General features: G+C 47.2%; 1 protein-coding gene across 1 annotated transcript in view; it reads left to right on the top strand.

The window, feature by feature from the left end:
* Positions 1 to 18,367, top strand: part of ush2a (Usher syndrome 2A (autosomal recessive, mild)) — a 147,623-nt gene that overhangs the window by 774 nt on the left and 128,482 nt on the right. The window contains 12 exon segments of the mRNA XM_076977861.1: positions 518 to 706; positions 2,980 to 3,077; positions 3,079 to 3,252; positions 3,255 to 3,279; positions 3,282 to 3,473; positions 5,227 to 5,404; positions 7,771 to 7,934; positions 9,637 to 9,795; positions 10,097 to 10,594; positions 11,648 to 11,926; positions 12,387 to 12,553; positions 17,384 to 17,528. Of these exon segments, the coding sequence (XP_076833976.1) occupies positions 518 to 706; positions 2,980 to 3,077; positions 3,079 to 3,252; positions 3,255 to 3,279; positions 3,282 to 3,473; positions 5,227 to 5,404; positions 7,771 to 7,934; positions 9,637 to 9,795; positions 10,097 to 10,594; positions 11,648 to 11,926; positions 12,387 to 12,553; positions 17,384 to 17,528 (2,268 nt within the window).

Genomic DNA, 18,367 nt, shown 5'->3' with positions numbered 1-18,367 from the left:
TCACCACTATAATATGCACCACTATAATATACAGATGCTGTGCTGGTTCACCATTATTTTGCACGGACCCTGTCCTGCTTCATTACGATTATGCACAGACCATGTTTTTGGTTCATCATTTAATGCATAGATTCTGTGCTGGTTCACCACTATAATGCTCAAACTCTGTGCTAGTTCACTACTATAATACACAGATCCTGTGCTGGTTCACTGTGGTTTCACAGCTAGATAATCTGAACCCACCTCCACTCCACCAGTCATTTACCTGTTTATAATGTCTAATGGTTAGAAATGTTATCCATCCAAACAGAGGACCCCAGCACAAACCCGGATGACCACACCCAAGGTGAAGTTGGTGCATCCACCCTACCCCACCCAAAGTCCCTCCCCTCCCTCCCTGTGCTCATTCCAGTAATGGAGCTAAAAGCCTCCCAACAGGGGCCAGGTCGGAGGGGGCGGGGACCTCAGACTGCTGGGCTAATTGGCCATCCTGGGCTGTTGTCTCCTTCCTCCACAGATAGGGGCCAGTGTAAGTGCAAGCCACGGGTTTGGGGCCGGCGCTGTGATGTGTGTCTGCACGGGTTCTATGGGCTACAGGGGACGCAGGCTGACGGCTGCCGCGCCTGCAGTTGCCATGACGCTGGGGCGTCTGACGTTACCTGCCACCCGCACTCAGGGCAGTGCCAATGCAAGACCAATGTAATCGGTAGGTGTGGATTGACACCCCCCCCCCCACCACACACACACACACACACATGCACACGCACACACTCACTCTCTCTCTCACTCTTTCTTACTCTCCCACTCCAGATGTCTGTTGGTCTTTATTAGCCTCTATATTTTCCTGCAGTTCGTCCTGTATTCCTAAGGCTGTAATCTAGTCACTCAAAGAAAAAAAAACAGCGATACAAACATTGATGTAAATAAATAATAATAATAATAATAATCTTTATTTGTATAGCACCTTTCATACATACATGCAACTCAAAGTGCTTTACAGAATAAAAAAAACATATTTAACATATTTCATTCCTTTTGTTTTGTTTACAGTAAGTTCATAAACGTGTGTTCAAGTTAACATTGAACACCATCCTTTCTATGGCCTGTATGTAAATGTTGTTTTTAAATTGTGAGCAACATGCACACAGAAAACCACACACACACACACACACACACACGCACATACACACACACACACATACAAAGAACACACACGCACAGAACACACTGCTGCCCACTTGGGCACTTGCTTTTTTTAATACATCAAATTTGCTGCGAGCTGTATCCAAATGGATTTTGGCCCCTGCTTTTTCAAGCATCTCCGGTCCTTTGTGATAAATCTCTGCCGTTCCTCCACCCAGCGCCTTTGATGCGTTCCTTATGAAATGCAAACGAACGTTACTTGGAAGACGGCGCGCATTGCTAAGCTAGGATATCAAGGTCCGCCTAATTTTAATTTTGTAATTCAATGCCAAGTTGATTATAATAAACAGCCTCTGTCCCGTTATTTTTCATGCCGCGTACAAGACCTGCTTCTTTGTTTGTCGCTCCCACAGGTATTTCTCAGAAATTAGATTTGATTATGGCAATTTATTACCTCCGCCACGTCTGAGGCCGGCAGCGGCTTCATAAGGGCAAAATTTATCAAGTGGCCCAAGTACTCTGTGTACACAATGCACTTTGAAATGTTGAATGCATGAGAATATTATGGCAAGGAGCGTTACTGATAGAGTGAGCTCCGCCTGGCCGGCCCATTTCATATACACATAACCGGGTTAGTCTCTCTCTCTCTCTCTCTCTCTCTCTCTCTCTCTCTTCTCTCTCTCTCTCTCTCTCATGTGCATGAACACATACGCACATACATATATTCTCTGTTATATGCACATACTCTGTTATCATTGCAACAAATACACACCACTGGATGACCTAGATTAGTTTCCAGTAGTTTTAGTCCTTGTTTGAAAAAAACTCAATAGTAAATGTCTATAATGAAGAATCACATTCACACTCAACCCCCCCCCCCCCCCCCCCCCCCCCCCCCCCCCCCCCCCTTAGAAAATCACATTCACCCCCCCTCTCAGAAACACGTTCACTCTCAGGCCCACAGTGGTGCTTCCTTGTCTGCTTTGCCGTGAACACGGACCCGACTTGATTCAGCTCCCCATGCGTGTTCCAGCTCTACTGTCAATGTCCAAAAGCACAATAACAAATTGGAGCTGTTCGACTTTGTTGTTATCGGGGAATTCATCTGTGTCACACTACACACTTAACATAATGTCGTAACAAGGTTTAACTGTAGGCAGGGAGCAATATATTAATATCTAAATTCATTAAAGCAGGACCTCGGAGCAAACACCAGAGAGCCACAGCTGAGTGTGGAGGCCCCAGTACTTATAGTGGAAAGACGCGATTGCCCCTTAGGCGCTGCTCAGCAACATTAGGAATAGATTACCTGTCAGGAATATGTATGGCATATTCAAATAAGCACCGTGCATATTTTAAAAACTTGATATGATTTGAATCCACATAGACCACTTTTTTAAGGAGTTCTAAATGAGCTGTAATTCGTTTTGGGGAGGAGTTATTTTTACCTTCCTCTGTTTCCAGCTGCCTTCCTTGGGCCTTGGTCATTTATTTATTTTTCTGTTAGTGAAATTAAGTGCTGTGCCTGAGGTGCCTCATTCATCACGGGGAAGGGCCACTTAATGATGTCATTTCCGTATTTTTTAACACATGTAATATTTCAGGTTTTTTTGTCACGCTTTTTTGTTGTTTATTTCAGTATATATTTTTGTGGGGTTACGGCTCTTTGTGCACACAGCAAAGTCTTGTTCTGTAAAAGGAGCCGCTTGCAGGTTTTTCCATCGGAAAGAAAATAGATTTTCAGCAGTCTGGTGCAACACGTCGGTGAGAAGCTGAGGTAAACTTTGTCAGTAGTGTCTAATGCTCCACTGACCGCAGCTCCTCGTGTGTTCCCAGGACTTTCCTGCGACCGCTGCAACTACGGCTTCAAGTTTCTGAACCGCACGAACCCAGACGGCTGTGAGCCGTGCAGCTGCCGCCCACACAGTTCGCTGGGGCCGGTCCTGCCACGCCGTCACAGGCCAGTGCGAGTGCGTGGCCGGCGTGGGGGGCCCCCGCTGCGACGTCTGCGGCCCCGGCTCCTACGGCCCCGTCCCGGGAGGCCTCTGCCTGCCTGCGGGTGTGATGCTCGTGGCGTGGCCGAAGGCGTGGCAGAGACGTGCGACGGGGCAACGGGGCAGTGCGGCTGCAAGAACGGCGTGGAGGACGGCGTTGTGACCGGTGCTCACCGCACACGTACAACTTCAGCTCAGGCAACAGTACGCACAGGTGCCAGCCGTGTCTGTGTGACCCGTCGGGCACCGTGGCGGGCACCGTGTGTGACCCAGACAGCGGGCAGTGTGTGTGTGAGCCAACCAGGCGTGGTCAAGACTGCAGCGCCTGTGGGCCAGGTGAGGGGTCTACATCCTCCTGAATCCTCAAGCCACGTGCATCTATCATTAGTAGTCAAAGGAACTAGCTAGTTAAAGAGGTCTTCAGCCGAAATACTTTAAGGAAAATATCAACCAACAGAGTTAAAGGAATACCTGAGCCAAAATAGTTAGTTAAAATAATGTCAGAGCCAAAGTATTTAAATAAAAGAATACCACAGCCAAAATGGTTAAAGAAATATTTTAGTCAAAGTAGTTGGTTAAAAGAAAACCTCAGCCAAAAGCACTGATGTTGCTAACAGTGAGTGAAATCCAGCACAGTCATTTGCATATTACTATCTGGCCTCTACCAGCTTTCATTTTTTTTATAGAAACATGAACTATTCTGTTAGCAAAGTGTGTGTGTGTGTGTGTGTGTGTGTGTGTGTGTGTGTGTGTGTGTGTGTTTGGGGGGGGGGGGGGGTTGTGTGCATGCATACTCATTACTTTAAGAGTTGTTGATCATGCCAGTGCATTCATTGCTGTCATTGTTTACCAGAATAAATAGCCATTGTGTTAGCTGTGCCCTGTTTTTTATTATTATTAAAATGTGTCTTCTAACCAAGTTTCACTGTTCTTGGTTCCATAGTAGCATGTTTGCTGTCCCCGTCCTCGTCGTTGTCCTCAGGAGTTACGGCTGGCCTTAAGGTGCTGCTGTGCTAATAGTTCTGTCCTCAGTCCTCACAAAGCCTGTTGCAACAGTAGCGCCTGAAAACCACTGTTGGCATCGTCACCCCCACAAGGGTGTGGGAGTCCAGACGGCCCCCGGCACCGTGACTGGGGGGCCCGTGTCTCTACGGGAGTGGTGCGCAGTCAGCGTCTCGGCGGGACAGTCTCGGGGTAGCCAGCTGTAGCAGCTGGGCCTATTGTTTTCCATAATGAAGATTAACCATCCACAAGCATTCTCTGTTTACTGTAAAAATCAGCCAAGCATGTTGGGAGGCCAAGTTTGACGTTCTGGTTCCCAGTACAGTCTTCATCATTCACTCTGGAAGCCTGATAAGAGAGAATGCTTGCGTTGGCCACGCCTCCTGAGAAGCCGTCCGGGCTGAACCGTTGGCGGTGGGGTTTGCGCTCATGCAGCGGTGTGGGGAAGCCCTCCACAGCGGCCAGACGAGGGCGTGGAGCGGCTTCCTCTGCACCCGCGTAGCCTGGTGAAACGGCGCAGGCCGTAGCCGCCTCTCCGCTGCACACCGCGGTCCGGGCCGGCACATAAAGCAGGTGTGCAGAGAGTGGTGCTGGCAGGAGAAAATTGAAAGCTCAGGGAGAGAGAGAGAGCCATCTGGGAGGGCTGATGGCTGTTTCGGCAAAGGTCTCTACCCCCCTCCGATCCCCGATCTCCCCCTCACCTCCCCCTCCCTGGTCATGCGGCCCCCTCCGGCTCTATTACACCCGGGGGAGGGGGTGGACAGGCGTGATTGAAACATCTCAAACTCAGCACCTCTCCCAGTGTGAATAACGCCCTTGAGAGTCCAGTCTTTTGTTCCCCTTATGGAAGAGGAATCCTATAACTAAATGAAAACAGTAGCTGCCACGGTGAACCATAACCAAGCCTGATGTCATGCTGAAGCGGTACCTCTGCTTCCATTCTCGGCAGCAGTGCCATCGGACCTGAGCTTGCACCTTTGCTCTGCTGATGGAGCTAGGGGTCCAGGGTGAGCTAGGGGTCCAGGGTGAGCTACGGGTCCAGGGTGAGCCTTTACCTCTGATCAGGCTTTCCGTGTTTTTGCTGCAGGTTTCTTCCGGTCCAAGGAGGGCTTGTGCATGGCGTGTGACTGTCACCCGGTGGGAGCTGTAGGGCCAGCATGTGCAGCGCATACTGGCCAATGCACGTGCTCTCACGCCTCGCTGACTGGCCTCCGGTGCGACCGATGCCGAGATCTCGACTTGGGGTTCAACTCGGCCACTGGCAGGTGAATGTTATGGCCATCAAGCACCTTTCTGCACATTACAGCACATGTTTTGGTGAAGTGTTTGTTCATTGATACGAATGGAAGCATGGATTAAAGATTGGGCTTGGATTAAAGATTGGGCTTGGATTAAAGATTGGGTTTGGATTAAAGATTGGGCTTGGATTAAAGATTGGGTTTGGATTAAAGATTGGGTTTGCCCCAGGTCCCTACCCACCCCCCAATCCCCACAAGGAGATGGATACCTGGTGACTGAGGCTTAAGTAGGATACGATGTCTGTGCACTTCCACTTTTATGGTGATTTGAGCCAGTTAGCAGCTGGATGGCCTGCAGGTCCAGCTTACGTTCACGAAAGGTCAGATTAGCCATTAATGTAAGCTGCCTCTAAATGAGCAGCCATTTTAATGTAAGCTGCCTCTAAATGAGCAGCCATTTTAATGCTCTGGGCGCACTTGATTTGTCAGACATGTCAATTATGTGGTAAATACATCATATCGTAGCTGTCCTAACGATACACACCACAGCCGCACTCAGGATACACATCACAACCACTCACCAGCCTGACCATATGGCCCATGGTGCAGACTTGGCATTCTTAAGAGCTGATGGATTTGAAAGTAATATTTCATGTTGAGTTCTGGCTATACTGTTTCTGTTGTATGTTTTTAGTTGTAGGTTTTGTTTTGTTTTTAGTAATATGCATTGTGTCTTTATGTTTGTTATTCTCTTTAAAGTAATTTCTCTTTGATTTCCGAATGTTTGTGATCTCACGAGGTGCTTATGAGGGCGTTCGGTCAGGACTCTCAATGCATGACCTTCCAGAAAACTCCAAGGAGATATTTAACGGCTAGCCATGCTGAGCAAAGTGGAGCAGACGGCAGGAGTCAACATAAGCAGCTCTCGCATTAACCCGCCATTTCCCTTCACTCCCCACAAAAGAGAAGCAGAATCGCTGCGTCTAGTCAGGGATGGGACCGGTGGGCAGTGAAGTTTGAGTGGCGGGAACTCGCGCGGTTGCAGTTCGTCAACAAAAAGGCCTAACAGACGTCACAGATTGTTAATCCCTAACGTGTCCTAATGGATGGCTGCGCCGCAGTCTGGTCTGCCTCTGCCTCGTTTGCCACTAAGGATGAAAAATGAACTATTTAAAGCGATTACAGGGGAAGCTCGACCAGCATCAGGAGATTCCACACAATAAAGATTTCTTTATATAAATATTACAAACTCATTTACCCTAACTCCCCCGAAATCAATAAGGCTATGCATCTTATTTTGTTCATATTATAGTGCTCTGTCCAACGCAGTCCACCTAATGGGGAGGTAGTTAAAAGGGCACAATATGGTTATGGAGTATCTCCCATCACAGCAGATGCCACCAGCCACATGCAACGCACCACCTTTGCTAATCACTTAACCTTGGAGGAAAAATGTGGTTTTATTTTTCAGATGAGAGGGCGGTGTCTCATTCTTCTCACAAACTGGGGAATTAAATTTACCTGTTTATTATGTTTATTATGGCCTCTGTTGGAGTGGATAGAAAACCTGCCCTGCAAACATGGCAGGCTGAGTTTATTTTGACAGCTTCCCCAAAGTTGTGCGCAATCTCTTTAGGGTCACACTGTTTCCAAACTGCGAGGTGTATCGGCATTCATCATTTTGATTGCCCCAGAAAACTTGAAAAATATTGTGTAGTATTTGGAGTATGTTTAGTAGTATTTTAATTGTGATGGAGTTGTGATAGGGAGGCTTTTTGTTTTTTTGGTGACAGTTTGCCTTGGTGTGACCAGTTTTATCAAAGTTTGTCTCCTTGAAGGAGTCAAGGTCGTGCTGTGTCTGGCTATGAGAGGCTTGGCCCCTGAAACGGCACCCCAGATGACAGGACAAATTTGCGGCTTATTAAGAGTCGCGGGCTTTTCTCAGCCTGACATTGGGGTGTCAGGTGCCTGGCCACCACATCACCATGTCCAGCCCCTTCGGGGTTACACCCCTTCCACACCCTGCGACAGCTCTCCTCCGAACTGTCTGTGGACATCTGTGAATGGCTCCATTTAGTGAGTGTGTGTGCATCCAACACACACACACACACACACACACAGCTTGTCAGAGCTGTGTGTGCCTTCTAGTCTAGCCTGGTGCCAGTGTCTCCCAGGGAATTCACAGCTTTTCCAGTGTGTAAAAAAATCTGGACTTGCTTCTTTTGGTTAATTACCCAATTTCATGTCCTCATCAGACACTGACAATGTCAAACAGTTGTGGAGGGTGTGTAGATGAGGTGATATACACACATCATACATCTCACATGTGTGTATATATATATATATGTGTGTGTAAGAGAGAGGCATTTCTCTTCCTGTGTTTCTTTGTATAGGTGTCATCTCTGTGACTGCAATCCGGCCGGCGCTCTGAATGGCTCCTGTCTCTCTGAGTCGGGCCGATGCATGTGCAAGCCTTTTGTGACTGGGGAGAGATGCGAGTGGTGTGTGGAGGGGGCCGGACACATGGACCACAGTAACGCCCTGGGATGCAGCAAAGGTCAGAACCTTAGGGCATGAGTGCATTAACCCCCCCTTCACATATACCAGTACACCACCCCCTTCACCTATACCAGTACACCACCCCCTTCACCTATACCAGTACACCACCCCCCCCCTTCACCTATACCACTACACCACCCCCTTCACCTATACCAGTACACCACCCCCTTCACCTATACCACTACACCACCCCCTTCACCTATACCACTACACCACCCCCCCTTCACCTATACCAGTACACCACCCCCCCTTCACCTATACCAGTACACCCCCCCTTCACCTATACCACTACACCCCCCCTTCACCTATACCAGTACACCCCCCCTTCACCTATACCAGTACACCACCCCCTTCACCTATACCAGTACACCACCCCCCCTTCACCTATACCACTACACCCCCCCTTCACCTATACCAGTACACCCCCCCTTCACCTATACCAGTACACCACCCCCTTCACCTATACCAGTACACCTCCCCCTTCACCTATACCACTACACCCCCCCTTCACCTATACCAGTACACCACCCCCCCTTCACCTATACCACTACACCCCCCCTTCACCTATACCAGTACACCACCCCCTTCACCTATACCAGTACACCTCCCCCTTCACCTATACCAGTACACCACCCCCCTTCACCTATACCTGTACACCACCCCCCTTCACCTATACCAGTACACCACCCCCCCTTCACCTATACCAGTACACCACCCCCCTTCACCTATACCAGTACACCACCCCCCTTCACCTATACCAGTACACCCCCCCTTCACCTATACCAGTACACCACCCCCCTTCACCTATACCAGTACACCACCCCCTTCACCTATACCAGTACACCACCCCCCCCTTCACCTATACCAGTACACCACCCCCCTTCACCTATACCAGTACACCACCCCCCCTTCACCTATACCAGTACACCACCCCCCTTCACCTATACCAGTACACCACCCCCCCTTCACCTATACCAGTACACCACCCCCCCTTCACCTATACCAGTACACCACCCCCCTTCACCTATACCAGTACACCACCCCCTTCACCTATACCAGTACACCACCCCCCTTCACCTATACCAGTACACCACCCCCCCTTCACCTATACCAGTACACCACCCCCCTCACGTGCTACAGCTCCCTTCCAGGGCTCCTTTAATGATGTGCAGAAGCTGCAGCTCCTGTGTTTCAGCACCACCCCTCTGTACCTCCACCTGCTCTTCCACCTCTGTCACATCTCTGTGGGCCTCTTTGCTTCGCCGCTTCCTCCCTACCAGAGACCTGCTAGTAAAGTATGTGGCTGCTCGGGCACCAGCAGCACTGTTTATGTGTTTGTTTACATCTGCACAGTTACATGTTTACTGGCTGAGCTCTTGCACGTTGGCTCGCATGCGTTTTATAGCCCTAATGTATCCGTGGTCTGGACAGGGGAAACGCCACTCTTAATGCCCAGGGCTATCGCCTCCCACAAATCTGTTTTATTAAGTTAGCGCGTTTTACGTGCACCACATGTGTGGCCCCCACGCCCCTACTTATAGGCCTATTATTCATAGTCCATTTGTAGCATTTGTTGGCGGTGAGGTCTTTAACCTTGTTGCTTTCCCTGGGCTGATTATGGTGGTTTTTCCACCGTGACCTCAGAGGACGTTAATCACCCGTCTGTCTCCCTGGTCTCTCCCGCCCACGGTGCCTCGCAGAGCCCCGGCAACAGCCCCCACCAGAGGGCACCGTGCTTAGTGCCAGGGTCATCGCGCTGAGCTGGAGGTCACCAGATTGGCCCAACAGCAACGCCCTCACCTACACGCTGCTGCGCGACTCGAAGCCCATCCACACCAGTCACAGCCTCCATCCTTTCGGTTAGTTCACATTCACACACAGATAAGACGCCTCCTCCACCCACTAGGGTTCTTGAGTTCAGGGTCTGAAAGTCGGGTTTGAGTGGGTTGTTTGGGTGTGTGTTGTGCCCTTATGAGGAAGTAAGTGTGTATGTGTATTGGAGGTGATGAATACGTTTGTGTTTTTTTTGTATTTTTGTGTGCGAGATCCCTAGTAAATAAGTCAGATCCTACAGGCTAACCCATGTAAAACAAGATAATGGAGCACAATGTCACTGTCCTCCCTTGTCCAACTGGTCTGATTCATTTCTCCCTGATGCAGGAGTGATGCTTTTCACTGATGAGGGTCTATCTCCATACACACTCTACACATACCAGCTGATCACCTCCAACGTCCGTGGCAATACCACCAGCCCCATCGTCACTCTGCGTACCCTTCCCACCACGCCTGACACCACAGAGCTGCACCTGGGCCTGGTGACTCAGGCGGGTCCGCAGGACGTCTCCTTCAACTGGAGCCAGCCCTGGAGCCCCGGAGCCCCTGTGGAGCGCTACACCCTGAGCTCTGTGGACGAAGAGTCCGGCGAGGAGCGAGTCCATTATGAGGGCCCGGTGACAGCTGTCACCGTGGATGACCTGCGCCCCTTCACCCGCTACACCTTCCGCCTGCGGGCCTGCAGCGCAGAAGGCTGTTCCCACGGCGATGCCGTCAGTGTGCTGACAGCGCAGGCCCCACCCATGCGTCAGGCTCCGCCTCGTGTCACCACGCTTGGCCCCACACAGCTGCGTGTGGACTGGGAGCCTCCAGCCCTTCCAAACGGTAAAGCAGGGAAGGACCCTCACACTCTGGGGTTTAGTAGATATGGACCAGGCAGAGCGGCTGATTCTTCTACTGGTTCTAATCCTACTTCTCTGAATGCATTAACAGGTTACTTTCACACAATACAGAACCGGTACTACACGTTCGTTATTGGAAGTCCACTGTGCAGCCAGTTGTCCTTCCAAATGACCTGCAGGAAGAATTCTAACATCAGCCACATAATAAATCTTAACATATATTAAGGGTCTTCAACTTGAGCCCTGATGCACTATTTAACCATGTTGCCACTGTAGCACTTACTAGACTCACCAGGTGATTCTAGATCTTTTTCTGGTTGTGTCTTGACCAAGCACAGCCTACAGTCCAGCCGAAAAGGTCCACTCCTGTCGTCATTACAGTAATGAGAAATACCATTACGGAAATGCTATTTGATCTCTGCCCGGCTGGAAATGAATTCCTGGCTCTAATCTGCAACACAGAGGCTTGATTAAGGTTGGGTTGGTGCTTCCTCTTGCCGTGGTAACCGGCGCACCCAAGCGTCACACGGCGGCACTCCCATTTTAAGGTGGTAGATTGCCGCATACAATTATGCACTGTGCCTCACCCTGTTGAAAGAGGCAAAATAGCCCCCTGTATATCAATGGTGTTTAATGCCAGTTATCATGCTTTCTCACAAATTAGCTCATTAACATGGGCCATTATAAAGTACCCTCGGAGGATTCTCCGAGCGAATCTCCTCTCCGTTTAATTGTGTCTATCTGATTTCTCTCATTCTCGCTGTTTTTTTGCCCATTCCTCTGTCATTCTGGGTGTGCAGCTGTAATTGCATGTTGTGAGTGGCTCACTTTACATCTCAATATTCTCCCCGCTGAGGCATAGCAGGAGATTATGGAAACCTTTTTGTCATTATATGCAGTGTTACTCTCCTGTTTGAATATCTCTGGCACCTGCTAGAATTTCTTCTTGTACATAGTGGAAGCGGTGAACGACAAACTGTTCTAAGATGAATACAAAATGGTTGACGAGTTCTGTCAACGTGCTTTTTGTTATCAGGTATCATTATCAGGTACGAGCTCTTCATGCAAGTCCTCAACAAGTCACTAGAAAATGTGACCAATCCCGAGTTGGAACAGAGGGTTTTCCTCAGTAGTGGTCGGCTGAACCCCCAGGAGCCGATTGGCTCAGCCAGCGAGAACACCCTGACTCCACCCGCGAGCAGTGCAGTGGTGTCTGATCTGGAGCCCTTCACCACCTACCGCTTTAGGGTGATGGCTGTCAACATGGCCGGCAGCATCTCAACAGAGTGGATGATAGGGCGAACTGCAGAAGGAGGTTAGACCAACACACACACACACACACACACACACACACACACACACACACACACACACAGAGGCAGACAGTCATTCATCACCCAAAACCTTCCCTCAGTCAAGCTGATATATTTTATTCAAACACACGTAATGGCTTTACAGCTTTCATTTTGACAGTCTGCAGGAAATAGTTTTTAGTGTTTCTTTTAATATGCTTTTGCTCCACTGTTATTGTGGTAAGCAGTTATTGTGTTGACAGAAAGTACAGACTGACTGGAATCCTGCCTATTAATGAAAAAGCAGTTAATCATTTGCAGCAGCGGAACTATTCGGACAGCCGGGGGAGCACACTGTTCACATTCATCCTCTTCACAATCTTAGAATGCAAACAGTCTGGAAAGTTCCGATTCTTTTTGTTGTTGTTGTTGCTTTCTTTGCATCTCAAGTCCTGAGTGTGTGATGCGACCCCTCCCCCACAGTGCCAGAGTACATGGGTCCTCCTCAAGTGTCTCCACTGTCCTCGTCCTCACTGCTAGTGCAATGGCAGACACCACGGGAACAGGATGTGAGGGGCAGAGTGACGGAGTACCGGGTCAGCCTCTACGAAGAGCAGAGCTCCTACCCATACACCCCTAAACTCACCCAGGTACCTTATCCTCAGCCTTCATTCATCAGCACACTCACTGACTCACTTTATTAACTACTCTGCCACCAGAACACCCACACAGATATACATATATATATATATATATATATATATATATATATATATATATATATATATATTAGGGGTGGGCATAGATTAATTTTTTAAATCTAGATTATTCTCACTGAAATCTTGAAATTAATCTAGATTAATCTAGATTAATCTATATTAAAATGGCTCATATGCGTGCTACCCAAGTAATGACTAAAAGTCAGTTTTTTTTTTGAGATAGGGTTTCTTAATACAGAGGGTGCATTAGACCAGGGGCTCATCTCCTGTTTCCAAAATGCATCAATGACTGCTTGAGAAAGCTGTTCTACTTTGATACTTAAAGAAAAAAAACATGCTCAATAAAATGTAGGCTACTCGTGTTCAACGGTTTATTCAGTTAAACATGAATAAACCGTTTAGCCGTAAGCCTACATACTGTACATTAAAAGGGGTTGATAACATGTTTATTCAGCTAAACATAATATTTGAAATGTAAGCCAACATTTAGTACATTTAACTTCACGGACGTAATTTGGGGGGGGACTTTTTCAAAACCCGGTTTTGGTCCTCTGCAGTTTTAATGGTTAAAAAGAAATATTTAAATAGCGACAAATCTAGCACTAGGACCATGCAGAAAACGACCGCTCCAAGCTCCGCTCCGGTAACACTTTACGTTCCTAAAAATGAATTTTCCATGAAGCAAACCTGACGACTTTGTGGCTGCATCCATGTAAACACACGTACGATTTGTAATTCACAGGTTTGAAAACTCGATCTCGCCCCTACTGTGCAATTTGGTTAGGAATACAGCCGAGCTAAACACTCATGTTGAAAGTCATCATAGTTTGCTTACCCATTTTGACCCAGTTCCCAACCCAACTTTAAGAATAGATTAACGGCGATAATTTTTATATCGCCCGATAAGAGTATCAAATTAACGAACGCCGTTAACGGCCCACCACTAATATATATATACATATGTGTGTGTGTGTGTGTGTGTGTGTGTGTCAGGTAGCGGGAATTAGCAGCAGATCCTTGGAAGTCCTGTAAGTTGTGAGGTTCCTCCAGCCATTACTGCACAGTTCTTGCAGTGTGATAGTCAATATTATCCTGCTGAAAACAGCCACAGCCATTAAAGGACACTGTTGCCATGTAGGGGTGTTCTTGGTCTGCAGCAATGTTTAGATGTCAATGTCAAAGTCACATCCAATTGAGTGCTAGGACTTCTTCCCATAGTGCATCCTGGTGCCACCAGGTTATTTGTGCTGCAGTAGCTCTTCTGTGGGATTGGACCAGACAGGTTTGCTCTCTGTGTATCACTGAGCCTTGGATACCTGTGATCCTACCACCAGTTCACTGGTTTTCCTTACTTGGACCACTGCTGTAGATACCAACCACCGCATGCTCCCCACAAGACCTGCCATTTTGGAGATGATCCCACCCAGTCGTCTAGATCTCACGATTTGGCGCGTGTCAGAATTGTGCGATCCTTACGTTCTAACCCATCAACTTGAAGAACCAATGTGCCACCAATATATCCCACATCTTGACAGGTGCCATTGTAACAAGATAATTGGTGTTATTCACTTCACCTGTGGGTGGTTTGTATGTTGTGGCAGTGTGGGTGGGTGGGCGTATACATTCTTGTCTCATTGGACTACAAAACCTTATTCAGCATCCTCGTGAGGTCTGGTGGTGACTGGTGGGTCTTGAGTGATGGTCTTGTCTGGGCATCGGCTGGGTGATAAGATACAGCTTCCATTTCTTCACACTTCATACAAAGTGCGTACTGGAATATCAAAAACCCGAGTATTATTGTGTATCTTTTTTTCACGCATGTCTGTATCTATCTATAGCTTTGCTTCAGATTTGCAGTCTTACCAATAGTGCTTGAGTTAAGAAGGTGTTATAATAAGAAAAGATGAACTTTTAGTGGTTCATAGGTAGAGGCCATGTGTAAGGCGGTTACCCTTGCTAGGGCAATATCTGTCATCTGTGTAAGCTTGGAGGGCCCACTGCTCTGAGATTGAATACTTATGCAAACATAATTTTTCAGCTACTAATCTTGTCACATAATAATTTCTAACATAAAACCAATATCACTTAATTCATTTTGAGGGTTAGTCTTTAAAATATAGATGGATTTGATTACTTTTAAGGGGTGTGAATGCTATTGCGAGTCACTGTACATTCATAAGTGTTTGAATAAATAGCATTTAAAGTGGTTTTCCAGTGTGTATGTTAAAAGAATTCACCTAACACCTACTCTTTAGTCAAAACCAATTCATTTGTAAAAATGTCATGACCCAGTGTGTAAGAGTAAGAGTGAGTTAGTTCTGTCAGTCAGATCCTTCAGAGGACTGTAGTGCCCCCAGTGGAGGATTATAGCTGGTTACTGACTGTAAACATTATGGCAACCTGTTGAATAGGGCTACGCATTTGAGCTGTACCTAATGAAGCAATGAGTGTGTAAGACATGAATCTTAAGAATGACCTGTGTTTATAATTGGTACCTATCTTCCAAACGTGCAATAGAAATATTAGCCAAATATTTTTGGAGCACTCTCCATTACCCTGGTTCCTGGGGGGTTAATTACAGTCATTTAGTGCTGAGTGGTGGTGTATTGGGCCACAGTTTCCATCATTCTGCATGTCCCCAAAACACACTTCTACATGCACATGCAAACCTGTGGTCCAGTAAACCTGCCGTCATCAATCAGTTCAAACGAAGGGTGCAGGGTGAAGGTAGTGTACAGGTCTTGCCTAAAATGAAGTTCAGGTCTTGCCTAAAAAAATGGACCCGTTTATTTCTGCTGGACTAGGGTAATCTGTAGTTCCCAGTAGAAGAGGAGGCACGAGGAACACTTGGCTGTTTGCTTGCCTGCTGTAAGCCCTGCGGAGAGTCAGCAGTTGAAACGTTTGCCTGTAGACTGTGGGGGGTGTTGAAGCGTTTGCCTGCGGAGCTTCGTTTGAGCTTCGTTTGAGTATGTTTTGTTTGAGCTTCGTTTTAGTATGCTTCGTTTGAGCTTCATTTGAGCTTCGTTTGAGTATGCTTCATTTGAGCTTTGTTTGAGTATGCTTGTGTCGTCTCTCCCTTTGCTCTGTCCAATGTTCAGGCCACCATCCCACCTGTCCAGAAAGGTTTCCTCCTTCACTCATGTGAAACTTCCTGCGTGAAAACCTTTGTAAAGGTTATAATGGCTCAGTGTCATGAGTGGAGCCCAGTGTCCATGTTTGGATCATCTCTGCTCTCTCTAGGGTCTAGTATTTAAAGGATATTTCATGAGTCTAATTTTCTTTAACAACTCTACTTTTAATTGGATTTTCATCTATCTTTCATCTTAATTAGACTGATAAGTAGATGTTAGTATTAATATTTTTCATCGGTATCCTAGCGATACTGTACCCCTTTACTTCTTTACTTTTAATAAATATGTCAAGTCAACTGGCTATGACTGATATGGGCTGTGTGTGAGTGCTTGTGTGTGTGTGTGTGTGTGTGTGTGTGTGTGTGCTTGTGTGTGTGTGTGTGTGTGTGTGTGTGTGTGTGTGTGTGTGTGTGTGTGTGTGTGTGTGTGTGTGGAAGAGAAAGCGATCCTGGAAATGGATCCATTTAGAGGTTTAGAAGTAAAAAAAAAAGTTGAACTTTTTTTTCAATTAACTACGAGTGTCCTGACCCAGAGAACCCAGAGTCCTACGCCATACAGACTCATGCTTATCAGCTGGGATCAGTTTGTGTTTGCAATATCCTCAAAATCCTGATTAATTCCTTTTTGGGTGGAAGCAACTTAAACCTGTGCCCTTAGTCCAAGTGGCTAAACATTGTTAGTTCTGCAGCTTTCTAGCAGACCCCATTTTTGGGTTTCAGACCTGTCTTCATTCTTGGCAGTATAGATTTAACAAGGTGTTGGAAACATTCCTCAGAGATTCTGGTTCATATTGACATGATAGCATCACACAGTTGAAGATTCGTCGGCTGATCGTCCAGAGGTGCTCTGCTGAACTTAGATCTGGTGATTATGGAAGCCCTTTGAGTACGGTGAACTCATTGTCATGTTCATGGAACCAGTTTGAGATGATTTGGGCTTTGACACCTGGCACATTATGATGCTGGAACAAGCCTGTACAAGATGGCTACTCTGTGGTTCTAAAGGGATGGACATGGTCAGCAATAATACTCACACAGGCTCTGGCATTCAAACAATGCCCAGTTGGTATTATGGGTCCCAAAGTGTACCAGAAAATAACCCCCCCCCCCTCACCCCCCCACCATGACACTACCACCACCACCAGCAACCTGAACCGTTGATACAAGGTAGGATTTCCAGTCTTCTGTTGTCCAATATTGGAAAGCCCGTGTGAATTGATGCCTGTTCGTGGCTCAGTGGCACCTAAGCTGACTGTGATCTGCTGCTGCCACCCACCATTATTTGTAAACTCTAGAAATGGTTGTGTAAGTCCCAATAGATCAGCAGATTATCAAATACCAACACATCTAGCACCTACAACCGTGCCATCTTTCTTTTCTCCATCACCTTTCTTCTGATGAGATGCTGCTGCCGCCGTCATGTGATTATCTGGTTAGATGTTTGTGTTAACGAGCAGTTGAATGGGTGCACCTAATAAAGTGGCCGGTGAGTGGTTGGTGATATTATATATGACAGAGTGAGTGAGAGATGGTTATATGTTAATGTGTTTGTGCATTCCTGTTCGTGTGTATGTGTGTGTGTGTGTGTGTGTGTGTGTGTGTGTGTGTGTGTGTGTGTGTGCTATGCGCAGCAGTGGTACAGAACCTCGGCGGACGAGCGGAGTTTCACGGCGGTGGGTCTGAAGGCCTATGTGGAGTACAGCTTCATGGTGGCCGTGTGCAACACGCAGGGCTGCGTGAACAGCTTGCCAGCTTCAGGACGCACGCTGCCCTCAGGTCAGTGACCACGCCCACCGCACTGCCCCCGCATGGCTGCTCATGACCTTCAGTGAAGCTCCACTCACACGAGGTGCACACACACTTCCTGTAAGTCTAGCAGGAGTATAACTAATGCTTACGTTGTGCTATTAATGAAGCGGTGACTGATGGCTTCATGCACTGTAGCCTCCTTTTGACACCTAGGTTGTATGGTGTGTGTGTGGTGTGTGTGTGTGTGTGTGTGTGTGTGTGTGTATGTGTGTGTGTGTGTGTGTGTGTGCATGCTTGCACTGCATCGGAGTGATCGTTCAACATCTAATTACAAGTGTGAATTGGGATGTACATTTTTGTCTTAGGTTGGGGTGTGGGATATATGTTAATTTCTGTTTTAATATTAATGAAGTGACTTTAATGAAAAGCGTCTGTCATTGCTGGCTGTGCTTTTGGTTAAAGGCTGACCCCTGGCTCCTGACAGACAGGCAAGCAGCCAATTGCCTTCAGTTTTGGGGTCCATCCCAATGCCAGACTGTGAAGTGTAGCGAATTAGAGCAAATGCAGCTTGCCGTATTCTCCAATGAAATGGACGACTTTTATCTCTGAGGAATTTGAATAGAAGCTATTTTAGATTCACACTCAAGTTATCTCTATTATTTCCATACCTGGAAATTTATGAAATTGGAAACTTGTGTGCAGTTCAGGTCGCAGGCGTTCTGAAACTGTGAAAGTATGTCATCAAGACATTTATCATTTTTTTGAATTCTGTCTTTTGTTTCCGTTTTCTTCTTCTGCTTCAGTTGCTCAGACTGTTCCACTGTGATGTTAAAAATACCGTAAAGTAACAAGAGCTTGGTCCTCAC

This window comes from Brachyhypopomus gauderio, chromosome 17 (genome assembly GCF_052324685.1).
Source record: "Brachyhypopomus gauderio isolate BG-103 chromosome 17, BGAUD_0.2, whole genome shotgun sequence".
In the NCBI taxonomy this organism is placed as follows: Eukaryota; Metazoa; Chordata; class Actinopteri; order Gymnotiformes; family Hypopomidae; genus Brachyhypopomus; species Brachyhypopomus gauderio.
This window is presented reverse-complemented; position numbering and strand designations above follow the sequence as displayed.